Raw genomic sequence first — 27271 nt, 5'->3', positions numbered from 1 at the left:
GAGAGGAGGATAGAGTAGGCATTTTTGCAAACATTACCAACTGTTTGGGGTGTCATATTCCCTCCTACAATTTTTCTGGTGTTGAAAGTGTTATCTAGCAGCACTATCTATTGAATATTTTGCCCTACAAGTGCTTTGTGCTCATTAAAATGGATTCAAAGCAGTCTACATATGAGCAGGATCAGCAAGCAGGTGCTGGCACCAGTTATGATGGTGTCACGGTGCGCTGGGATACTAGACCCCTGGCCTGCCAATACTAACACTCACCAGAGGTTCGGAGTCTAACGCGGCGGCTGGCCTTCACCAAGAACCCCGCAAGGTGGTATGGACTTCGCGGCGGCCGCTACGCAGGTCGCGGTCCTCTGGGAGTGGGGCGAGACCCACGGAGTTCAGCGAGTTAGGTATTGCGGATTGCAAAGATGACCTCTGGGATAGCGGGTTTGCAGCATGAGCGGAGATGATCTGCGGTTGCAGAGATGACCACTGGGATAGCGGGTTTGCAGCGTGAGCTGAGGTGATCTGCGGTTGCAGAGATGACCGCTGGGATGGTGGGTTGCAGCGTGAGCTGAGATGATCTGCGGTTGCAAAGATGACCGCTGGGATAGCGGTTTGCAGCGTGAGCTGAGATGATCTGCGGTTGCAGAGATGACCGCTGGGATATCGGGTTTGCAGCGTGAGCTGAGATGATCTGTGGTTGCAGAGATGACCGCTGGGATAGCGGTTTGCAAACAGCTGGAACAAAAGGAGACGTCCACTCAATCACCCAAACTGAACCTAAGAACAGGCTCAGAGGAGAGGAGGAGGCTGCTTTAAATAGTGGAGGGAAAAACCCTCATCCAATAGGAAGCCAGGGAAGGTTCAAAGCAGAGATCAGGTCTGCGCATGCGCAGACCCGCAACCAAGATGGCGGCCGTCAGCCGGAGTCGGACGGGAGAAGAAGAGAGGTAAGTGAACCGGGTCTCGGTCTGGAGACAGCGAGCACCCGGCGTCTGACAGATGGTAGTCTTCCCTGTACGTCATCTGGTAAAGCCTATGTACACAGTCTTTTTAAGTCAGGGAAAAAAACAAAAAAAATAAAAAATGTAACCGTGTTGAAGAGAAAAAGAGCTGTAACTGATGAAAAGTTGAATGGCAAGAAAAAAAAATAGCCAACATGCAATTCTACACACACAGTGGCAAAGAAAGAATGAGGCCTTCGCCTTTCTTTATTACTGCCAGATCTAAAAATGTTACTGAGCCTTCTTCTTGTAAGGTCACTCGTAAGCAAGCAAGACCAAGTAATTTGGTGTCCAAAAGTGGTGCACAAGTACTGTTAGGTGTGAAAGCCGAGCTGCAAGAAAGCAATAAGGCATTAGAGAAAAATGTATGCTCAGAATCAGAAATTACACCAATCCCTGAGGAGAGTCCATCCACGAGTGGTATGTGTAATCGTGACCATTCTGATAATGTACCCATAAAGAAGGGCCCTTTCAGCATTTCTGATGATGTGTGCCTGAACAGCCCCAGTGTAGCACCAAGTGAGGATGACACTTTGGAATTAGAAGAGGATGAGGGGGAGATTTGGGTAGCCGACGAGGGCGCTGATGAGGATGCGGTTGATTGTGTAAGTCCTGCACCTGTGGCAGCAGTGTGGCACCAGTGGCAGCAGTTCTGGCACGTGAGGTTCTGGCACCAATTTGCACTTTCCAAACACAAGCAGGGATGACGCAGGTGGCTGACCACAACAGTTTGACATCTGGGCTGGTTTGAAAGATTTGAACAAAAAATTTGTGACCTTGCCCATAACTCCAACCAATCCTACTATTAATATGCAAAGGATGGTGGAGGGCTTAAACTGTATTTTTCCTAATAAGGTTTGGGTATAATATACACCCAAAGATGAGTGCTCAATTGCTAAGAGTCATTGATGAAGAGGAAGACAAGCAGGTAACACCCAAAGAGAAGACCCGCCCCCTCCATTGCTAATTGTAATTGCTGAAATAGAAATAATATGGCTGACAGTCTTGGTCTAAATCTGCAGTTACATTCTATTGTACCATAGCTCACTCAGAAACAGAAGAGGTGGCAGGGTTCAGTGCTAATCTTCCTCAAACAATACTAATTCATCCCCACTGGAATCCACCATCATCGAAGTCTGTGTACTATGATGTAATTGCCGATAATGGCCTTCCAAATGGAATTAGTAGTTCATTTTAGATCAGAGCTGTCACGATTTTTGGCAAATTCTTTTACAACAGAGCAAATATCAAAATGTTGTGCAGACTCATCTGCATTACCACTGGGTGTCTTGGGAAAGCAATTTTTTTTTCCAACAAGCAGTTGCCACAGAAACTGAAGGAGAAGACGTCATTACAAGATGTTGATAGCTCTTGGATCCTGGCGAAGCAAATTAAGTATTTAATCTACAATTAAAATATAGTTAGCACATTTACTTTGTTTTATTTCATATGTTAAATTTCTGCAGCTCCTTGTGAAAATGTATTATTAAGGCAATCACTTGACTCAGATAAACCGTGTCTGCACTCTCTTCACAGGTGACTACTTCGCTGGACTAAAGTATATTCCCTTCAAATGCTAGTCTTCTTGCAGCTGCTGCATTCTCCTATATGCTGTTGCAGAAACCAGAAATTGACCCTAAATTTTTCGGGACACAAACAGCATTTCCTGCATGTAATTTTTTAAAAGTTCTGTAACACCAAGTTGATTGTGTGAGCAAAACAGGAAATGTGATGGAATTCCACCCCGCTGTAATGCTTTAACAATATTGGTGTCCAGTGTCGGACTGGCCCAGCCGACTACTGGTTAAACCACTGGTAGGCCCGGCTACCGTACGGCCACACCCCCTTTTACCCGTGGGTGGAGCTTACCGGGAGGCCCCCACGAGAACCCGGCGTCCCCGCTGCTCAATTGCGATCGCAGCTGCGATCATGTGACCCGCCCCCTCCCCCTGTCAGCTGATCTTCCCACCTACCGCCGCCGCTGAAGAAGAGAGAAGGACAGAGAGCCTGCAGCAAGCAAGATATCTCTAAGTATATTTTTAAACCATTTGTGGCATAACATTGGGGCACTATGTGGCATAACATTTGGGGCACTATGTGGCATAACATTTGGGGCACTGTGGCATAGCATTTGGGTCACTATGTGGCATAACATTGGGGGCACTATGTGGCATAACATTTGGGGCACTGTGGCATAACATTTGGGGCACTGTGGTATAACATTTGGGGCACTATGTGGCATAACATTTGGGGCACTATGTGGCATAACATTGGGGGCACTATGTGGCATAACATTGGGGGCACTATGTGGCATAACATTGGGGGCACTATGTGGCATAACATTGGGGGCACTATGTGGCATAACATTGGGGGCACTATGTGGCATAACATTGGGGGCACTATGTGGCATAACATTGAGGGCACTATGTGGCATAACATTTGGGGCACTGTGGCATAACATTTGGGGCACTATGTGGCATAACATTTGGGGCACTGTGGCATAACATTTGAGGCACTATGTGGCATAACATTGTTTTGGGGCGCTACTGTGTGGCATAACATTGTTTTGGGGGCACTACTATGTGGCATAGGGGGGCTGCCTATCTATACTAAACTATAGGGGGGCTGCCTATGCTAAACTATAGTGAGGGGGGGCTGCACAGAGAATACTATAGGGAGGGGGTGATGGGACCTTTAATGCTGAGTTGGTTTGGGTCTATAATTGAATGTGGGTGCTGTTTATTTAATGGCAGGGATGGTTGACGTTTCTAAATGTACCCATTATTTTTTCCAAATAGGGTTGGCCCTCAACATTCTAGGATCCAGACAAGCCGCAACTAAAGAAACCAGCAGCCACAGGTGGTAAAAGTGACAACAGGTAGGACAGTCTGTCAAATGATCTGAGTCTAGTGCAGGCTTGGCTAACCTGTGGTACTCCAGGTGTTGTGAAACTATAAGTCCCAGCATACCCTTCCGGCAATAAGCTTCTATATATTGGCAAAGTATGATGGGGTTTGTAGTTTCACAACACCTGGAGCGCCACAGGTTAGCCAATCCTGGTCTAGTGGGACAATCCTGATTTTTGGTGACTGTTCTGCCCAATCTAAGGGGCAGGTCAACACTGTGTACTCTTTATACACACACTGCATTCTTTACATACTACACTATGGTGCTAGCTGTCCTTCGTGGACTAACCACTACCCCTCTAGTGTCTGGTCCCGCCTCTATGATGGCTGACAACACCCCCTTTGGTGGGCCCCTAGTGTTGCATTCGCCAGTGGGCCCTTCATGCCCCCAGTCCAACACTGTTGTCGTTGATATCAGAAATGACATATCCTCAGGAGAGTCCAAGCAGGATTAGCCATGTTTCAATGACATCCCTTAGTTTTTGTAACAGATTGTCAGCTGTATGCCTCTTAGTGAAGCCGCTGATACACAGAGTGGCCTACTTCTGAAAAATGTGATCTACTTGGGTACATGCTGCTGCTGTCCCTGCTGGTGAAGGCAAATGACCAACCCAGTGGGCTGTTACAGTCATATAATCTTTAGTTTGCCCAGTTCCGCTTGTCCACATATCTGTGGTTAAGTGTACAGTGGGTAGAATGCCATTTTGAAGTCCACTAATTAAAGTTTTAGGAACCTTCCAGTACAGGCGAGTAATAGCTTTTCTAGTAAAATGGTATAGTGATGACATTTGCTAACAGGGACAGAACACCTCAATTAAATGTCTTAAACCAATATCTGTATTAATACTGGACATTGGACGCAGATCTAGTACTAGAATAGTACCCAGGGCGTCTGTGATCCGCTTTGCGACTGGGTGACAGGTTTCATACTTGCTTCCTCTTGCAAAGGATTGTTTAACTGTCAATTGTTGCTTCTGGGGATATTGATGATGAAGGTGTTGGGGGTGTAGATTGCAGGTGCTGGGATGTAGATGAGAGAAGGGAGGTAGATGATGCTGGACTGCTTGTTGTTATTTTTTTTAACCTAAGTTTCTGATTTTCCCAACAGCTTTCCATGAACTCTGAAAAATGACGGAACATGAATGAGGATCCTAGATGGTTAAGGTCCCTACCTCTACTGAGTGTGGCTTTAAAAATGCTGCAAATGGCTAGACAACTGTTGTCAGGATTTGTGTAAAAATAATTCCACACTTAAGAGGTGGATTTTTGGTCTTATGCCCAGGCATGACAATGGCCTTTTTCTTATCACTGGCAAGAACTGCAGCAATTTTTCTTTGAAAGTGTATGAAAATCATATTGTGACCTATGAGGTGGTCAAAATTGAATGGAATTAACTGGAAATTAGTGTTAGTGAGGTTAATAATAATACAGGGACAAAATAATACCTAAATTAAGTTATTTTAGGACAAATTTTTTTTTTTTTTTAACAAATTGCAAAACAAAACCAAACAAAACCAAAACACGCAAGGGCGGTTTTGCCAAAACCAAAACTAAAACACGAAGGTAATTCAGATCCAAAACTAAAACACAAGGGTCAGTGACCATCTCTAATTATAATAGATATATGTATAAACTGTAAATGTAGGGTTTCTATATTTATATGTAAATTTGAAGAGAACAGTAAAAAAAATACTTTAATTTGACTATTTTGCATCTTTGTGACATTCTTCTAATGCTATTATAATGGAGTTTACTGCTTCCATACGGAAATATTTTGTCTGTACAAATTTGTTCAGTATTTCTAAATCTAATACTGTTCTGAAGCCTCCTTTTGGACCAGAAAAAACTGAAATAAAAAACCTGTACATCTTTGACTAGGTTAGTGAAATCTCCTACTTTTTCAACAGTGTTTGTAAATTGTTGTTCAATGGTTCCTTTCGCACTGGGGAGACTAGAGTCCTGATCCTTATGAAAACATTTGTTTTGGGTACACCCCTGAATTTTTGTCTTGTACTCTGTGGCTATAATGCTTATCACCGTCGATTTTGGATGGTTAAAATCCAACAATTTGATATCCTGCAAAAGGGAGAAAAATCAATGTATTTTTTGTATGTGGATCAGCTGCCTAAGGCCACATCCAAAGCGCTCTTCTAGCCATTACTGTTGATTTTATAGTTCTTGCAGGGAGTGTAACCATGTCTAAGAAGCTACACGTAAAAAAAAAATCAATATCCTTTTTCATGTTTTCCATACTTTTCACTAAATAGTCACTTCCCATCTTTCTCTCCATGGAATCTTTTAAAGGGCCTCAATCTTCTAATGGAATGTTGGTCTTTGGGTGGAGCCAGAAAGGCGTTTGTCTAACCCTTTAGATAGTGAAGTAGAAAAATGGAAAATCCATTTTGAAGGTTGATGCAGTAGTAGCTAATCTCTCATCACTCTTTTGTTACTGAGATTTTAATAACATTGGGCCTGATTCATTAAGGATCTTAAATGAAGAGGTATCTTATTTCAGTCTCCTGGACAAAACCATGTTACAATGCAAGGGGTGCAAATTAGGATTTTGTTTTGCACATAAGTTAAATACTGACTGTTTTTTCATGTAGCACACAAATACTTTATAGCTTATTTGTATACTGAAATTTAAAGTTGATATTTGTGTGCTACATGAAAAAAAAAATCAGTATTTAACTTATGTGCAAAACAAAATCCTAATTTGCACCCCTTGCATTGTAACATGGTTTTGTCCAGGAGACTGAAATAAGAAGTTTCTCAAGTTAAGATCCTTAATGAATCAGGCCCATTGTGTAGAAAAAAAAAAAAAAATCTGTTTCTTGTGTCTCTCACAAACAAAGCATTCTGTAATGTTGCATTGGTTGACGTATCTTGAATTCCCATGATTTTATTAATTTGTTCCACTAATATCTGTACTATATCTAAATTGCTCTGATGGCTGACATGTCTCCTCCTCATTTTGAGGCGTACAATCCACACTCAGGAGTTCTAAATAATATGTTTGTAATTCCTTATCACAAAAGCTCCACAGAGTCTATGTGTTAAGTAAATCATCATTTTCCCCACAGGCTCTATAAGAGTAATACAAATTATGATCAATCTAATACTACAGAAGATAAGAGCACAAAATAATTAAGGGTTTATCTAATTTCTGTGCTCTACAGACTTTTTCGGGTGGGCTCAGGATCCATTTTCTCTGTAGTTTCTTTTATGAAGTATGCAGTAGAAAATGATGTCTTTGAAATTACCGCTGCATGCACAGGCATAGACAACCAGAAGTGACATTCTGGTAGTGCTGGCTTATGATGTGGTGATTGTGTCTCCCTGTTGTGACTGTGACTATTAAAAGACACTTCTCTTACTATGGCTATGGTAGCCTTCGGCAGTCCCAGGGAGTCATCCTCTGTCTTGGGTAACATACCAACTGCGGCAAGATTCCAAGGCCTACCAGATCCTACTACAGCCCTTTATAGGTAAGTCCTTTGACAAAATAAAAAACCTGCTGCCTTAACTCACAGTGCCTATTCAACTGAGCAACAGACAGGAAAAAGACAGAGGAAAAGGAGGAACTAAAATATATACTCTAAGAGGTGTTTTCTTTTTCATTCTCTGCTCAGCTGAATAGGGAGTTAATCCATTTGTTAGGGCACCCAGGGAGTCTGAAGAGGAAATAAGGCTATCTTAAAAGCTGCTGCTCTTCTAACAAAATATGGAGAAGAAAATCACTTAATACAGCTGGGGAGCTCTGGGAATTTGGAAAAAAAATGCAAGGTGATTTGAAATTCACCAAATTCCAGAAGGGCATACATTTGCCAGACTAATATACAGGTATTACTATTAGTACAATTGTCGAGTGATGGAAAACTCCACAGATGGATGTAAAGGAACGGACATGGTGTATGATGTTACAACCCCTTAATCTAATCCATACCTGAACTGCACTTCTCAGCCATGTTGTTATCAGGTGTATGATGTTACAACCCCTTAATCTAATCCATACCTGAACTGCACTTCTCAGCCATGTTGTTATCAAGAAATATCAGTGAGGTAACTATAACATATCCTTGGAAAAGTACTTCAGGGGTTAAATACCACCTTCACAGGGAACACTCAAGGGTTAAGTGAATTAGCTATCATTGTTATTTCTGTTTGCTCCTTATTGTCCACTAGTGAGCTCTACCATCAGCCAGGAGCCGGACCCAGTAGGGGTCACCTGAGGGAAGACACCTGGAAAGGTAGGGGAGGGGGGACTGGCTAGCGTAAGCAGCCGACCAATCAAAACCTTTTGCAACTTCACTGGGCAGGCAGATCCCAAGGGGGGATTAAGAGGTAATAAAAGAGGCTACCCTGGGAACTGGGCACTGGTGTGACTAACTTTTGGCCAATAGGTGATGCTCTGCCAGAGTTGCTGTGGAACATATCTCACTGGATTTATTTGAACGGATTTCCTCACTTGTTGGACCTGCTATCGTTAAGCAGCCGTGCTGTATTTAATCCTGTTCTGCAGAATAAATCATCCTTCTATTTTTTCCCTAATACCGTGTCTGAGTGATTTGGGAACCACGTATCTTCACAATGGAATATTTCCGATTCATTTCACTGTACATATTTATTTCAGTGGAGCACAATGCAAAGAAAACAAAGTTCTCCAATAATTTTTCAACATTGATGGTGAATTAGCTTTTTTTTTTAAATTAACATAAAATGTCTAAAAATCAATGCTTCAAAGATTAGACAAATTGGGACCATGTTTTCTAGTGATTTTGATGTTGGGAAATTAACATTTAGTAAATTCTTCTGCTCCCCTTAGTCATCATTTTATCTGGTTGAACTCAACTTCAGCATTGGTAAAATAAACTTGGGTATCAGGGTGTAAGGGGTGCCTAAAAAACTGAATGAGTGACATAATGTCCATCATTTAGTGTCTTTATTGTCAAGCGGTGCCCCAACACTGAGCGCCAGCCTCTGACATGAAGAGACAGCAACCCTGCAGTTTCTTACCACTGCCGAGTATTTGCTCCTCTGTAATGAGATGGGCGCTTAGCTATGCTGTTACAGCCCAGCAGCACACTTCCAAGAATAGAAGATGACGCCATGTACCAAATCCACACTATGTAAGAAGCAAGTGGGGGGGTTTAGTTAGGCACCGATTTTATATCAATTTAAATTACATTAATACAGCAGAGCTTACATCATCTATTGGAAATCAAAAATCTAAACCAAACCAAACTACCAGATGCCAATTTTAAAAAATGTGCCTCAGTTTCTTACCTCTATGTTCATTAAAATAATTTCTCTGAAGACATAAGCAATTGTACAGTCTTCTGAGTTACATGTCACTCTGAAATTTCCATACTGCACCACATCAGGAGGGTCAGGCCAGTACTGTTGGCACTTGGTCTGAGTGAAAAAACATTGGTAGGTAGTTAATGAAGAATAAAGGCACACTGTTCATAAAATACATATTTCAGCAAGTTACAAAAAAATCATGTGTTATGACTAATGCTGTATCAAAATGTCAGCTTGTGGCAACAATCATGTTATCATCTTTATTAGAGATTAATAAGGACATTAGGATAAAACTTTTTAGTGCGACTGTAACCTGCAGAGACAGTAAGGGGCTAAGGTTTAATAACTATTTGGATTATGTATTGTATCAATATTATTATTACTCTTACCGTTGATGTGCAAGGTCCCACAGTGTGGGGAAAACAGGACATGCATAAAAACAGGGACATACTGTTAAAGTTGAATATTTAATAAATCGATATGATTGTATCTTTGTCAGTTCATTGTACTTTTACTATAAAAGTACAATATTTGCCCATAATGAATAGGATAAAAACAAAATTCCTATATTGATTCAAAAATACCTTCCATTTAGACAGTCTGTCTCTGTTAAAGCTAGCTATTTTAAATGTTAAATAAGAGTCTCATGTGTAAACCTGTGAAGCTAATCTATATATTAAACCCAGATTTGCACATATAGTTAGTATAAACACAAGTATGTTACAAATACAATACTGAATATATATTCGGCTAACACTCAGAAGTTAGCAGTAAAAGTAAACAAAAAGCAATGTTTACAATCATTATGGCAGGCCCTGATTAATTTTCTGAGATAGACTGGAATAAGTGTTAAATATCTTAATAATAAGATAAGTATTATGTAAAAAGTTAAGAGTCTTGGAAAATGTCACTATCACACATGTTGTTAAAACTTTATTCATTTAAGACTAAATATGACTTCACTAATTGTAATATTTCTATTCAATATATACCTGTTTAAATTGACCAAAAAATTCAGATGTGAACATTGCCTGAGGGACCGAAAAGAAAGATTACATTTCATCCACCCAGAGAGACAGAGAATATTGCATATTATAATTAAGTTCTTTTTGGCACAATGTACAACATTGTGATAATTTATGTATATTTGTAAACTGTTCTCATTGATCAAAAAGTATAAAAACTCTGCTGTTGCTTCTGTGGGGAGAGATTTTAGTCCTGAAATCTCCAAGCTACCATGTTGGCTGTGCTGGTCTGACCCTTTCTCTTACCATCCATTAAGACAAACAATTATTTTATCTTCCTAAAATCCTTCTTTGTAACTAAATAAATCCATATGGCCCTAACTGGAGCTAAACAATAGACACTCTGTTCCTGCAACCATCTTGGCTTTGGGCATAGAGAGGGGCTTCAATCTCTTTGTTTATGTGGAACTGCGAGATCACGTCAGGTAAGGCGGCAGAATTAGTCCTGAGAACTACTTTATCTTCAAATATATTTAGGAACTGTACTTCTGCTATTAGATTTGAAGCTCCAAAACTCTCTGCGCTGAAGAGATAGTACTACTTTCAGTTTGAGGAGTTTTCAAGGTATCCTCTGTAAAGGCTCAATACGTAAACTTGCCAGATCTGAGAATTCATGGGTATGGGTAGGGGGGGCACATATCCCAGACTGAACTGTCAGTTTGTTTTTAAGGTATCCACTGCTTCTGCCTGTCCTCCTAATAAATGGTAAAAATACCTTGCATCAGGTCTTTCTGTGGACACCACCATCGTTCTGTGATCATGCTGAACATGTGATTGTTAAACTTTCACTTTCCTTGGTGCAATATATGTCAACTGAGGAAATTTGCTGAAATTATGTTGGTCACAGCTATGTATATTGGCAACAATCCTTCCAAGTTGCTCTTTGTCCATACTAACAATGATCTTACTTTCATCAACTGTTGGGGTGTATTGCGACTTGATGGCCTACAATGTCCCTCTGAAATGACTGCTCTCATTTCTGTGATATTAGAAGAAATGATGGCTGTTTATTTTTGCCATTGACCTTGAGCTGTGAGATGCCTGCATAGAGCATTCCATCCATGTTTCCTGGCATCTGTTGTAATAATTATTTGATCAGACACTGAAGGATCTGCTTTTTAAGGCGCTATCTATGGACCATCATTGCAGATTTTAACCACTTTCGTTAACATGATTAACTTACCTAGATCCTCCATGTCTCTGTTCCAAATTGCAGGAAACCATCTTTAAAATATCTCTTGCGAAGTCTGACTGACAGTGCTACTTCTATAGCTGCTACCATTAATCCTAAAACTATCAAGCACATTTATGCTTTCTCCTTATTTCCAAAAAATCTTGCTTTAAGTTTTGCTCTCTTTCTGATGTCAAAAATACCTTCCCCATTGCTGTGTTTGGATACTCTCATAGGATCATATATTTTTAAGATGGGTCTAGTTCAGTGTTGGCTAACCTGTGACACTCCAGGTGTTGTGAAACTACAAGTCCCAGCATACCTTTCCACCAATAAGCTGCTATATATTGGCAAAGCATGCTGGGACTTGTAGTTTCACAACACCTGGAGTGTCACAGGTTAACCAACACTGATCTAGATCATTCTTGGCTTCATTGGCTATTCATTGAGTGCTGAGTTTTTGCAGCACTAAATTCTCCTTGAATCTTACTGCTATGAGAATATTATCTAGGTAAGATTCGAGAAAAACTCCTCCTCTTTATTGCGCTATGACAACTACTAGCAACTTTGTAAATGTCCTTGGGGATGTTGATTGCACAAAAGAGAGGCACCTGAACTGCAAGTGTTTGGTTGAAATTTGTGTATCTTAAGAACTTTTGATGTGACTGACTTATTGATACTTGCATGTAGATCCTTCAAATCCAGAAAGGTTAGAAAGCTGTCAATCTCCACAGCACTCCTAACAGACCTTATGCACTCCATTTTGAATTTCCAGGTGTGAAAATATTGATTGGCGTGGAAGCCTCTGCTACTCTTCTCCACAATAAAGATTTTTGAGTAAAAGCCTCTTCTCCTTTGGACCACTGGCACCTCTCAAATAACCTTTTTATCAAGAAGAATGTGCAGGATTTGTTACACAGCCAAGAGTTTCTCCAAAAACCTTGGGTGAGGAGATTTCTGAAAGATGTCTTCTGGTGAATGGTTCACAAACTCCAACCATTATCCATAATTTATTACTTCCAGCACTCTCGTTTTTGAGGCCCATTCCCCCAGGAATCTGGAAGTCTGCCTCATTGAGAGAAGAATCGGAGAAATTGCTTTTAACAACTGTAACAAAAGGAGGCATTTAGCTAGCAATATGCAGAGAAAGCAGGGAAATAGAGTAAAACATTTGTGCAGTAACGCACCTAGATTCAATGTAAAAACTTATGTATGAAAAGCAATAGTTTAAGTTTGGTTAACTTACATGATTTGAAATCCTTCCTCTCCCTCTCTGCAAATAGACAGGGTGTGTCTGTCTGCTAGTGCAAACAGAGCCAGTGATGGGCTTTTCCTTATAAAGAGAAGGTGGGTGTGTCACCTATCCATCAAGCTAAGGCTGGGGGAGGAGTATCAGGTATAAAAGCTTGTTTGTATCACTTGTTCAGAGAGACCAACGCTGGGGTAGCTTGCTGGTACTGAGAGAGAGCTGGTCTATGTATAGCTAGCGTTTAGGGTCTCCAAGTATTGCTGTGAAATCTGTACGATGTCAAAACATTTACCATCCTGACAATAAAACTACATAAAAAGGAAGAAGTTGTTCGCGTGTGCTTCACCAGTAGCGGGCTCTTGCCACAAGTGGTGTCAGGAGTGGGATGCTCTGAGAAGCAAGTTTCCGCTATCCAACCCACGCAGACGTCAACATGGAGGAAGTACTGAGAACACTCGTGAATGTGGCCGCTGCGCAGCAAGAACAGCAAGCTCAGATGCTACGAGTCGCCGAGGCACAGGTGGAAAACAAGGCTCTTAAGAGAAGAGTTAAGCCAGGTGACGCATTACAGAAATGAACCACCTGGTCCTGTTCTCCAGAAAATGTCACCAGCTGATGACGTAGAAGCATATCTGGTGTCCTTTGAGAGACTTGCAAAAAGGGCAAAATAGCCTCCTAAAGATTGGGCTGAGAGACTGGCGCCATGTCTGACTGGGGAAGCTCAGCGAGCTTATATGGATCTAGATGAGGACCGGGCCTCTGATTATTTGTGCCTAAAGTCTGAGATATTGGCTCGCATTGGAGTTTCCGGGCCAGGTCGAGCCCAGCGCTATCACCAATGGCGCTATGTCAAAGAAAAACCGGTCCGAGCGCAAGTGGCTGAGCTTTATAAAATTTTAGAGAAATGGCTGCAGCCTGAGGAGAATTCAGCTTCTCGGATTATTGAAGTTCTGGCGATAGATCACTGCATCCGGGGGCTGAACCGCGATTTGCAAAGGTGGGTTCTGCAATCAGACCCACAAACTTACAAAGAGCTTGCCACCGTGGTAGAAAGGTTTTGTGCGCTACAGCAAATGACTAAAGAACCTGCATTTGTGCCAAAGCCACTGCCACGCCAAATGCCAGGTTTGACAATCCTTGCTACAGGGCCCAATGGCAAAACTGCTACGGACAGAGGGCCAGGTGCAAAGCTGTCTAATCTGAAGTGTTTTGAATGTGGTGAGCTAGGCCACTTTACGGCAGTGTGACCTAAACTACAGGAACCCATGAACTGTTCCGTGGCACATATTGGGCCTGCTTTTCCAAGCTGTTTTACCATGAGTCCCACATCAGGAAGTCCTTGTTTGTTCCGGGTGACTGTGCTAATCAACCAACCTTGTTCTGGCCTTGGTTGACTCGGGGAGTGAACTCTCATTGGTTTCCAGCTCTGCCTTACCCGAATCCATAACTTTTCGGTTGCCCAAGGTGAAGGTTCTTTGCGTACATGGCACGACAGAGGAGTATGAAAGAACAATACTACCAGTCACACTCAAAGACAAAATAGTTATGGTGGTAGCTGCCATAGCATCTAAACTCCCATATCCACTCATTTTGGGGCGAGACTTTCCACTGTTTAATGATGTCCTCGGTGAGCGGATCCGGCCGGACATGCCGGCAACTGATGCAACGGTTGGAAGCCCGGTCTTAAAGGAACCGCCTAGGAATCCACAACATCTGGACATCGATCTTTGGGAACTGCCAAACCGGAATGCCATCCTGGGAGTCACAGCAGGAGTTCCACAAAAGCATCCACCTGCGGGGAAGCGTGGACAGTCCAAACTAGCATTGGTCGGTGATGTCGCAGATGAGCCCACCCCGCCTGTCAGTGAGGATACAGACTGGTCCGCAATACCAATTTTTTTTCCTCTGCAGGACTTTGCTCGAGACCAACTTAATGATGCCACTTTGGAACATGCCTTTAAAAGTGTGACTGAGGTAAATGGGGTAGCGAAAGCCGCCCAGCCTGCAGAAGGTATACCATATTTTATTGTTAAAAATAATTTCCTGTATAGAGTTGCTAGTGTACAGGGGGAAAAAGTAGAACAATTAAGGGTTCCTCAGGTCCATGTAACCCTAGTGTTAAAAGCAGCACACACACATGTCTGTGGGGGACACCTAGGGGAGGATAAAACACGGGAATGAGTTCAGCTTAGGTTTTACTGGCCCGAGGTACACATGGCAGTGAAAAAGTATTGCCGCTCCTGTCCCATTTGTCAGAGAACCTGTCCCAAACCCATGTACAGGGCACCTCTCATTCTTATACCAATAGTACAAGTTCCCTTTGAACGGATAGCTATGGACCTTGTGGGGCCAATGGAAAAATCCGCACGTGGGCACCAATATATACTAGTGGTGCTTGACTATGCAACCAGGTATCCAGAGGCAATTCCCCTACGAAACAAAGTCCAGCACCATAGCTAAGGAACTTGTATTGTTGTTTACACGTTTGGTAATACCCAAAGAAATTCTCACAGATCAGGGTACTCCATTCATGTCTAAACTGATGAAGGACATGTGCCAGTTGCTAGGGGTTACGGCGCTTCACACCTTTGTATACCATCCACAAACAGATGGCTTGGTAGAACGCTTTAACCGCACATTAAAGCACATGCTCAGGAAAGCAGTGGCTCAAGAAAAAAAAGATTGGGACACTCTTATTCCCTATTTGATGTTTGCCATCCGTGAGGTACCTCAAGCTTCAACAGGGTTTAGTCCCTTTGAGTTATTGTTTGGGAGACAGACCAGGGTTATGTTAGATATTTTAAAAGACGGGTGGGAGCAGCAAGGTCCCAGGAAGCCAAATCTGGTCCAATTTGTGTCCCAAATGTATGAGAGGTTAGGAAAGATAGGGCCCATTGTGCAGCAACATGTAAAAGGGCTCAGGAACAACAGAGAAAAAGTTATGAAAAAAGTGCTGTTGTTCGATCTTTCAAGCCTGGGGACAAGGTCCTAGTCCTGGTTCCCACCCAGGTAAGCAAACTTTTCGCCCATTGGCAGGGTCCATATAAAGTTCTAGAGACTGTCGGTCCTGTCAATTACAGAGTCCGCCAGTTAGGAAGGAGAAGGGAGGAGCAAATATATCATGTTAACCTCCTCAAACCTTGGCATGATGAGGAAACCTCTCCTCAGGTAGTGAGTACTGCCATTGAAAAGTCTGAAGTGCCCATAGAGCCAGCTCTGTCCATTCAGCAGAGACAACAGACTGAAGAAATGATTCGCTGGAACAGGGATGTCTTCTCTTCCATTCCTGGGCGCACTACCTTAATCGAACACGACATTGTCACTGCGCCAGGAGTCATTGTAAAGCAGAAGCCATATCGTATTCCAGAAGCCAGACGGGTGGACGTGAGAAAGGAGGTCGAGAAGATGCTCCAGTTAGATGTGATTGAAGAGTCCACTAGTGAGTGGAATAGTACCATTGTGCTTGTCCCGAAACCCAATGGGACAATTAGGTTCTGCAATGACTTTAGGCACCTAAACAGTATGTCGCAGTTTGATGCCTATTCAATGCCACGTGTGGATGAACTAGTGGAAAATCTTGCTGGTAGCAATTATTTGACAACCCTTGATCTAACAAAGGGTTATTGGCAAGTTCCCCTGACTTCCACAGCCAAGCCAAAGACTGCATTTTCCACCCCTGATGGTCTCTATCAATATAAAGTCCTACCCTTTGGATTGCATGGGGCACCTGCCACCTTTCAAAGGGCCATGAATAAATTGCTACGACCTCACACAGCTTATGCAGCCGCTTACCTGGACGATATAGTGATTTATACCCCAGACTGGGGATCACATTTAGCCAAAGTTGAGGGGGTCTTAGCTTCATTAAGGTCAGCAGGGTTAACAGCTAATCCAGAGAAATGTGCCATAGCCATGAGAGAAGCCAAATATTTGTTGGTCGAGGGCATGTCAAACCCCAGCTAGACAAAGTGGAGGCAGTCAAAAATTGGGCAAGACCAGAGAAAAAGTTACAGTTAAGAACCTTTTTAGGCTTAGTAGGTTACTAAAGGCGGTTTGTAAGCCACTTCGCCACTAGAGCTGCTCCAATAACGGACATGTTAAAAAAAAGTTGTCCAGATAGATTAACCTGGTCTGACTCTGCAGAAACCGCCTGGTCTGATCTTCGGTTAGCTCTCTGTTCCTCCCCAGTTCTACAAGCACCTGATTTCACCCGGAGGTTCTTCCTCCAATCTGATGCTTCTGGTGTTGGCTTAGGTGCAGTCCTGTCACAGGAGAAGAATGGAGTAGAAAATCCTGTCCTGTACCTAAGCCGTAAGTTGCTTCCAAGGGAACAAAAGCATGCCACTGTGGAGAAAGAATGTCTCGCCATAAAATGGGCTACAGAAGCTCTGCGCTATTATCTCCTAGGCAGAGAGTTCACCTTGGTAACAGACCATGCACCATTGAGATGGATGCAGAACAACCGGGAGGTAAATGCCAAGGTAACCCGCTGGTTCTTGGCACTGCAACCTTTCAAGTTCTTAGTAGGACATAGACCCGGGATTCTACACAAAAATGCAGATGCGTTGTCACGAAAATATGCGCTCCTCGCAAAGTCCTCGTCCCCCTACTTGGAGACGCTAGGGGGAATGATATGTAACAAAAGGAGGCATTTAGCTGGCAATATGCAGACAAAGCAGGGAAGTAGAGTAAAACATTTGTGCAGTTATGCACCTAGATTGAATGTAAAGATCTATGTATGAAAAGCAATAGTTTAAATTTGGTTTAACTTACGACTTGAAATTCTTCCTCTCAGCAAACAGACAGGGTGTGTCTGTTTGAATTACAGAGCCAGTGATGGGCGTTTCCTTTTAAAGAGAAGGTGGGTGCATCACCTGTCCATCAAGCTAAGGCTGGGGGAGGAGTATCAGGTATAAAAGCTTGTTTATATCATTTCTGCACTGAGACCAACGTTGGGGAAGCTGGCTGGTCTTGAGAGAGCTGAGCTATGTATAGCTAGCGTTTAGGGTCTCCAAGTATTGCTGTGAAATCTGTACGGTGTCAAAACATTTACCATCTGACAATAAAACTACATATAAAGGAAGAAGTTGTTCGCGTGTGCTTCTGCATTAGCGGGCTCTTGCCACACAACTGACAGATCAAACTCAGTTAATTGTGCTTCCCCAGACTGTTTTAACTGCTGTAAATCCTCCTTTGCAACAAAGTTATCGACCAAAGCCGCCTTTATCCAATTAATGTGTCCTGTCATGTGTTAAGGTGGTTGCGGGTACTCATTAAAGCTGCAATTAGTACAAATTCTTCCAGAATATCTCTCTGGGTTCATGCTCCCGAAGATACACCCGCCAGGAACCTCAGAAGTGGAAACATATTAATTCTTTCTATTCTCTTGGCAGTAATCACCACCACAGGTAGAGTATCTAAAACATAACACCATACTACCTAATCTGACTCTAGACAAAGGACATGGAAAAAAAACCAAAGTGGGAAGTGCACCTTATATACCTTCCAGGCAGGGGCGGTGGTAGGGTTCTCGGCGTCCTAGGCAACATTTCAAAATACCCCCCATCTCAATGCCCCCCCCCCCTCAGCACACTGCCCCTCCCTGGGTCTCAATGCCACCCCCCTGGGTCTCAATATCCCCCCCCCCCTGGGTTTCAATTCCCTCCCCCCCTGATCTCAATGCGCCCCCGGATCTCAATGCCCCCCTCCCGCCTGATCTCAATGTCCCCATCCTGGATCTGTCACTCCTCCCTGGATCTCAATGTCCCCCCCTGTAGCATACCAATGTCCCTCTCCCCTCTCTTTCCTTACCTTAAACTTGACTTCATAAAGATGCACCTCTCTGCCGGGTCCCATCCCTCACTGACACTGCTGTCGGGCCGTGATGATGATGTCACGCCCAACAGTCAGTGAGGGGAGGGAGAGTGGAGGGGAGGAGACGGAGGGACGGTGCGCCCCATCGGCTGTTATAGGGGAGGGTGGTGGTGGTGATACATAGCCCCTCCCCCCTCCCTGTGGATCTATCTGAAGCTGTGCGGCGGTCATGGAAGGTATGCTCAGCGGTCGCCGCACAGTATTAAAGTACAATACTAACTTCTGTGGCGCCCACCAGAGCCCGGTGCCCTAGGCAACTGCCTAACGTTGCCTAATGGGAGCGTCAGGCCTGCTTCCAGGTGGGTCTTCTTTTCATATCGATTCTGGAGGAGGTGTATGTGTGTGCGGCTATGAAGGAGGAGTAGAAGAGAAAACAGAGTTTTTATTTTAATTTGGAATTACTTTTCTGTTATCCATTCCTTTTTCACCTCACATGATGGTAAAACCTGCTGTCTATACAAACATTATACATCATGTAGATATTAAGATATATGCATATATTTGTATCAACAATATAATATTCAGGAATGAGATTTGTGGAAATTTGGAAAAATGATTATATTCTCAGTTGTCTGGATGATAAAATAAAATATTTCTCCCTTACCGAATTTATAGTAGAACATCTGGATTTCCTTCACAGAACTGTTTGCAAAAAGTATCTGGATGTGGCAGGGTGAAAGAACAGGGGTTGGAGTGGAGGCAGCTTAAACAGACAAGTACTTTAAAATAGGACCCAGATAACTTTTATCACTATTTAAAATGTAACTGGTAAAACAATACTAAAGTCTCCTAAAGTTTTCAGATTTTGTTAAATGTGTTTTGTCCTAGGCATTCAATTATGATGAAATATTCAATACAAAGCCTGGAACGTATTGCCTCAGTTTGAAGAAATGGCATTTTTACAGTTTATAAATTAGTAAGTAACCTACCTTTCCTCGTTCTGTTAACGTTGTCAACATGATTAAAAGTGTTAATCTGTTGTCCCAAACCATTTGCCAGAAATGTGCACATGTATGAGGTAGGGGTCCTTGAGTAGCAATATATTTGTTTATAATGTTAGTAGCCGGGACCTCCATCTGTAAAAAAAAAAGATAAATAAGGCATGTAATAATAACATACATTTCAAAGTACTTTAAGGAGTCATGAATTATCAGTTTACCAAGAGTTGATGGGTGTTTTTTATATAACCAAGAGAAAAAAGGTAGTGGGTAAGACCATAGTGGGTCTTGCTAATAATAATAATAATAATAATAATAATAATAATAATAGCAACAATAATAAAAAAGATAGAAAATGAGCATCTGGCACAGACAAACCAGCAAAAAACAACCAAAACAAAATTATTAATGATGTGATCATCAAAATTGAACATATGTCAATGTTTAAATATTATAACCCTTATAAATGTATCTGTTTTGTGTGGATAGATTTGTCCAAAAAGCCAGAGAGTAGGGGTGCATGTATTTATGGAGGGGTCACATACATGCACTGAAACATATACTAGCATCACATATTACACCCAAATGTGGCCATCACATTGTACTTAACAGTTTCCAATACACTATACTAGAGATGTGAGCTGGCTGGTTTCGATTTTGAAAGTGGTGTCGGTTCTAAACCACATTCGTGTTTCGGCTTTGCTACCGGTTTTGCAAAAAAAACGCAAAATGTTTTGGTTTTGGATTTAATTAAAAATTGAACAAAAAAAAATAGGTAAAATGTCACTTTGAGTTGTTTTTTTGCTCCAATACTACTTTTTATAACATTAACATTCATTTCCAGTTTACTTTCTAATGATCTCTTCACAATTGTCCCAATTTTCACCAGTTTTGACCAAAGTCTGCAGCACTCTGGCTGGCTAAAAATAGTTACAGAGCAGTAGCACAAATATATATCACAAATAAATGGCAGTTTAATAAAAGATACACTCCTTAGACTAGGGACCATAAAAGATGATCTGGCAGCCATGCAAAAAAGCACTTTAGAGATCGTAAGTACCTTCATTAATCTTCCGATGTGTTATTCAGGAGAGAAGAAACATGCATTTTTTTTAGAGATCAAATAGACAAATCAATTGATTTCATTAAGGCCTCTGAGACGTTCACTTTTTGGCATTGAGCACATACTATTTGATGCAGCTAAAATAGAGCATCCATCATAAACACCTATGCTACAGAAACAGGCAGCATTCATTGGACGGACAGTGGTACAATTAATACATTAGACATTGATAAAACTAAATAGACAAAGGTGGGCTGCACATTCATCTGTTTATTTACTATGCACTTATCGTTGGGTATAGTATAATCGGGAGCCAAGAGTAGAGCTTCTAAACAACTTGTTTTACTAGAAGTGCTTTTTATGGTATGAATAAGGTAGATGTGGCTGAATAGAAATTAGTATGTGCCGTAATGCTGCCTTTGAGAATCAAACAAGGGGGCTCGTCATTCGTACATATATATGTCCTGTATATCAATATGGCATGTTGAAAGGCAATGCAATGAGTTACAAAAGGTGCCCAAAAAATTAATTTTGGTGCAAGAATATACTACAAACAAAGGCTTCAGAAGATTCTTGGTGAAACGTGCAATAGCCAAAATCGTGCAAGATGGCATTATTCTTGGGGCTACCCACCCATATGTTGAAAGGGACATACACATAGGTTAACAAACCAAGCACTCTAGCGACAGCCCATGCCCATTTTGTGGCTTATGTGCTTAATTTGTTTGGGCCTCTACAAAAGCCAACATTTTGGTTGTTGGTTGTTCAGCTGGAGATTTAATAGGGATATTAACAAATGAAACAATGGTATTTAGATAACAGTGGTCATCTTCCTCAATGGTAACCATTCATCACTGTTATCATTACATCCTCATTGAAGATGTCTACATCAATTACATTTACTTTTGAATATATAAGATACACCAAGTATGTACCGGTTAGGCAGCACTGCAGCAAATACAATGTAGAGGGTCATCAGCAATACACTGTAGGGGGGACATCAGCGGCAGTATCAGAGCTCATTAGACGACAGCGTTGACACCAGTAAACATTATTTAACAGATGATGAGACAACACCCAGGTGTGATACATACAAGTATTTGACAGCTACAGTATTGACAAAATTATTGGTGGGCAGCAGAATAGACAGGGTTATAAAGCCGACAATATAATTACATCAACAGTATTATTAGGACAACAATTGAAATGTAGACAGTATTATACTTAACTCTAGCCCTGTCCCTAACCATATCCCTAACTCTATAATATTACTGTTGACATTTGCATTGTCTATCAAATCATACTGCCAACTATGTGAATTGGCGACCTAATAATACTGTTGACACCTGAATTGTTGACTGTTACACAAGCTGATAGACCAACGCCAAAATGTAAAATAGTGCAAGATGGAATTGTCTTTGGGAAATATGTTTAAAAGGACATGCACATAGGTTAACAAGCCAAGCACTTCAGCGACAGTGGCTGCCACTTTTGTGGCTGAAGTACTTGAATTGTTTGGGCCCACACAAAAGAGAACAATATGGTTGTTAGTCCGTGAACTGGGCAGAATAGAGAGCAGGTTTTCTTTTTTTTTAAAATTACTAATGGTCATTTAGCTAACAGTGGTCACCTTCCTCTATGTTTATGACCATATCATCACCATGATCATTATATCCTCACCACTAATGTCACGATCATCATCATCACACAATATTTATTAATTAATCACCACTGGAATCTAAACACTCTATTGGTAATTGGTGGCAAGAACAGTTTTCTTCATACAGGATGCTGACTGTCATACTTGTTTCCTCTTGCAAGCGCTTGCTTCACAGACTTCACTTTTGTCTTGCTTCCGTTCTATATCGATGTATCACCAGCAGCAGCAGGATGTATCTTCGGAATCATGGATTGCAGTAGGGGAGTAATTTGGAATTTGAAAATTAGATGTAGGACTATATACTAATAGTGAGTAGGTTGATGATGAAGGTGTTGACACCAGTTAGGATTGCAACTGTCATCGTCATCAGCTATTTATATAGCGCCACTAATTCCACAGCGCTGTACAGGGAACTCACTCACATCAGTCCCTGCCCCATAGGAGCTTACAGTCTGAATTCCCTAACACACACATACACACACACACACACACACACACACACACACACACAGACTAGGGTCAATTTGATAGCAGCCAATTAACCTACTAGTACATTTTTGGAGAATGAGAAGAAACCAGAGTGCCCAGAGGAAACCCACGCAAACACAGGTAGAACATACAAACTCCACACAGAAAAAATCATGGTCGGGAACTAAACTCATGACCCTAGTACTGGGAGGCAGAAGTGCTAACCACTAAGCCACCATGCTGCCCATCTGCCCAACTGTCTATCCATTCGGCAGCTAGCTGACGCTGGGCTGCTTGCTACTATACACAATTTTCCACTGTTAGAAACATGACTTACATGAACTTGCAGCAAATGACATATGAGGAAGGAGGTGCCTAGATGATCAACATTCCTACCGATACTTATTTTGAAATGACAAAGGCTACAGATACCTTGACAAATGTTGTCTGGGTTTAGCTAAAAATATTTCAAAACAAAAGAAGTCTTTTTTTTTTAATCTTCTGCTGTGGCATGATAATGCGCTTATCATGGACATCTGCTGGTGGTAACACTGGAGGCTGTCTTACTTCAACACAATCATCATCATCATTCTCATTATCTTGTCCATATCCAACACATTAATTTTCAGATCTATAATTATCATCCTCATCCTCTTACACATTTGCAACTTCCATAGTAGCCTCCTCAATTTCTATTGGTAAATCATCATCAACACTAATACTACTACTATCCATTCTCACATTTCCAAATGGTTGAGGAATGTTTGAAGGAGGCTGCTTAATTAATATAGTGTCTGAATCTGAAACCTCAGACTCAAATATAGCACTCATGGACATCCTCCTTAGACTCTCCTCAGGGTTCTGTGAGTGGCAAAAGTTGCTCTACAACATCAGTGCTATCTTAAGGCACTAATTTGTCTGTTTTGGAGGTGTCAGTAACAGATGTAAGTTGAGGAAGATGCACGACCGCATTGAACACTCCGTTTTGAAATGGCCATTCTAGTAAGTATACCAGTACCAGCAGTAGCAGGACCCCTACTAGCAAAAACTGGACATAGTCTAAGCCTTGTCTTGCACTGCGGGTGGTGTATAGAATGTTAGCCATTTTCCTTTTTTTGGACAAATCACCACATTCATCAGAAAATTTCCTTTTAATCCTCCTGATTACCTCAAGAGCTGATATTTTCCTTGACATTGTATTTGCCAAATAGTGTTTGGATTTTGAGGATGCTTTTGTCAATATTCGCCCGCATTACCTATTAAAGTAGTAGAGGTCGTAACAGTAGTACTACTGTCGATACGGTAGTGACAGGAGGAGTAATACTAATTGAACATATTGCAGCTATTTGTAGATGCCTGCCACCAACCACACCAAGGGAATGCCCAATGAGACAGTGAAAGGAAGGAATATTATCTTACAATCCTTATGAGACTGCTCCGCAATATACTTCTAACAAACTACTTTTATATTTATTGGGGGGGGGGGGGGGTGCTGCTCTTAGTCAAGGACAAGAACACCCTCTTTACGTTTTTGGAGTATGTAGCTGCTCACCCACAAACACCCTTTTTTAAACATGGATGTCACTGATTGAGCCTTTCAAATGGAAAAACATATTGAAAAATACTTGAAAATATTAGAATATAATACATAGCCTTTTTTGTGAGTGTGCAACTGCTGCTGAATCTCACATGCAAACACCCATTTTTTTCAAAATTATTTCAGTTGTCACTGCCCTACACAAGATTATTTTCACTAGAAGAACTTTCAATTTTAAAAGAAAGAAATCTGCTAGTTTTTTTTATTCTGCAACCAATAGTCTGACAGCAAAAGCACACTGTGTTCTCAAACAAATATTGTAATTAGTTCAGAATAATATCTAACTAACTCAGTCTCTATATACCATACTTGCCAACTCTCCCGTAATGTCCGGGAGACTCCCGCATTTCGCGAGAGTCTCCCGGACTCCCGGGAGAGTGTGGCAATCTCGGTTCAAACGCCGCGATTCACCCGAAATCGCGGCGTTTGGCCCCACCCTCGCTGTAAGATGACGCGTTTTGCGTCATTACGTCACGGGGGCGGGGTCAAAATGACGCGATTTCGGCGCCCCACCCCCTGCACGCCCATATCCCAGCCGGCATCTCCCGGAAGCCCGAAAACAAATGTTGGCAAGTATGCTATATACTATCCAGTACTAATATATATAAATATATATATATACAGGGCCGGACTGGGACAAAGAAAAACGTCCCTGGCATTTAAAGCACACAGGCCCACCTTTGTTCCAGATAATAATAATAATAATAATAATCATAATAATTACAGTACTTTTTGCAAAGTATCGTAATCAGAGAATCTATGAAAACCTGCTGCTGTCAAATAGAAATATGCTTAAGGAACAGCCCCCTTATGCCTTCTGTGGCTCTTCAGTTTACGTGGAACAACAAGTCTCAGCATGCCCCACAATAGGCTTTCTGGTATACTGAGACATCTAGCTCCACAGCAACTGGAGAGCTACAGGATGTTGCGGTATGTCACTATAGTCCACTGTGGATCAACTGGTTGCTGTCTGTTACCTGCCCTGTGCTGGCCTTCTCCCGGTATCATCACCGCAAATAAAATAGCACTCATTAAATAATGAGCCCCCACCTACGCGCCACCATTAAATTAATAGCCTACCTCCCACATTATATTAACACCCCCCTTCCCTCACACATTCCTCACTCCTGAGTGCATGTCCTCCAATTATATTAAGCCACTATAGGGACCCGAAATCATATATTATGCCACACAGTAGTGCCCCCAAATCGTACATTATGCCATACAGTAGTGCCCCCAAATCATATTTTGCCACAATATTGTCCCCAAATTGTATATTATGCCACAATAGTGTCCCCAGTTCACATTATGCCACAACATAGTGCCCCCAGTTCACATTATGCCACAACATAGTGCCCCATTTCACATTATGCCACAACATAGTGCCCCCAGTTCACATTATGCCACAACATAGTGCCCCCAGTTCACATTATGCCACAACATAGTGCCCCATTTCACATTATGCCACAACATAGTGCCCCCAGTTCATATTATGCCACAACATAGTGCCCCCAGTTCATATTATGCCACAACATAGTGCCCCCAGTTCACATTATGCCACAACATAGTGCCCCCAGTTCACATTATGCCACAACATAGTGCCCCAGTTCACATTATGCCACACCGAAGTGCCCCCAGCTCATATTATGGCCCACCGTAGTGCACCCAATTCATATGCCACAAAAGTCCCTCAAATCAAATTATACCACACAGTAGTGCCCCCCAAATCATATACCATACAGTAATGTCCCCCAAATCATATACATACAGTAATGTCCCCCAAATCATATGCCACACAGCGGTGCCCCCCAAATCATATGCCACACAGTAGTGCCCCTAAATCATATGCCACACAGTAATGTCCCCCAAATCATATGCCAAACAGTAATGTCCCCCAAATCATATGCCACACAGTAATGTCCCCCAAATCATATGCCAAACAGTAATGTCCCCCAAATCATATGCCACACAGCGGTGCCCCCCAAATCATATACCACACAGCAGTGCCCCCCAAATCATATGCCACACAGTAATGTCCCCCAAATCATATGCCACACAGCGGTGCCCCCCAAATCATATGCCACACAGTAGTGCCCCTAAATCATATGCCACACAGTAATGTCCCACAAATCATATGCCAAATAGTAATGTCCCCCAAATCATATGCCACACAGTAATGTCCCCCAAATCATATGCCAAACAGTAATGTCCCCCAAATCATATGCCACACAGTAATGTCCCCCAAATCATATACCACACAGCAGTGCCCCCTAAATCATATGCCACACAGTAATGTCCCCCAAATCATATACCACACAACAGTGCCCCTTAAATCATATACCACACAGTAATGTCCCCCAAATCATATACCACAGCAGTGCCCCTCTAAATCATATGCCACACAGTAATGTCCCCCAAATCATATACCACACAGCAGTGCCCCTTAAATCATATACCACACAGTAATGTCCCCCAAATTATATGCCACACAGTAATGTCCCCCAAATCATATACCACACAGCAGTGCCCCCCTAAATCATATGCCACACAGTAATGTCCCCCAAATCATATACCACACAGCAGTGCCCCCTAAATCATATGCCACACAGTAATGTCCCCCAAATCATATACCACACAGGTCAGAGCGCAACTGAAGGGGGAAAAAAACAAAACAAAATTACATTGCACAGGACACAATATCTTAACATACCTGATTAGGTGATCTGTTCTCCTACAGGACGGGCCGGGAGTCGCAGCTGTCAGCTCATCATTCAGACAGTCTTGCGCACCCACCGTGACCCCTTCTCAAAGAATGGATGAAGAACCAGGAAAGGGAGGTGTGACGGCACGTGCGGGACATGTAGTCGGGTGGCTGGTTCCTGGGGAGGAGCCAGCCACCCAGAAGCCTGTCAATCTCGGTGCCGGCCACTAATAGGCTAGGGCCGGCCCCGTTAGCGTGCAGAGGGCGCACAGGCTGCCATGCCGATAGCCGACATGGTAATATAGTATTACAATAAG

At 42.2% G+C, this 27271-nt stretch overlaps 1 protein-coding gene across 10 annotated transcripts in view; it reads right to left on the bottom strand.

Annotated features, from left to right (window-relative positions):
- PTPN3 (protein tyrosine phosphatase non-receptor type 3) overlaps positions 1-27271 on the bottom strand; it is a 607886-nt gene that overhangs the window by 145477 nt on the left and 435138 nt on the right. For all 10 annotated transcript variants that reach the window (XM_075212795.1, XM_075212800.1, XM_075212794.1 and 7 more), the window contains 2 exons: positions 19457-19603; positions 9191-9319 (listed from right to left, as the gene is read on the bottom strand). In XM_075212795.1, coding sequence (XP_075068896.1) covers positions 9191-9319; positions 19457-19603 — 276 coding nt within the window. The remainder of the gene's footprint in view (positions 1-9190; positions 9320-19456; positions 19604-27271) is intronic.

This window comes from Mixophyes fleayi, chromosome 5 (assembly GCF_038048845.1).
Source record: "Mixophyes fleayi isolate aMixFle1 chromosome 5, aMixFle1.hap1, whole genome shotgun sequence".
Taxonomy (NCBI): domain Eukaryota; kingdom Metazoa; phylum Chordata; class Amphibia; order Anura; family Limnodynastidae; genus Mixophyes; species Mixophyes fleayi.
The sequence above is the reverse complement of the archived record's forward strand: the minus strand, read 5'-3'. Positions and strand labels throughout refer to the sequence as shown.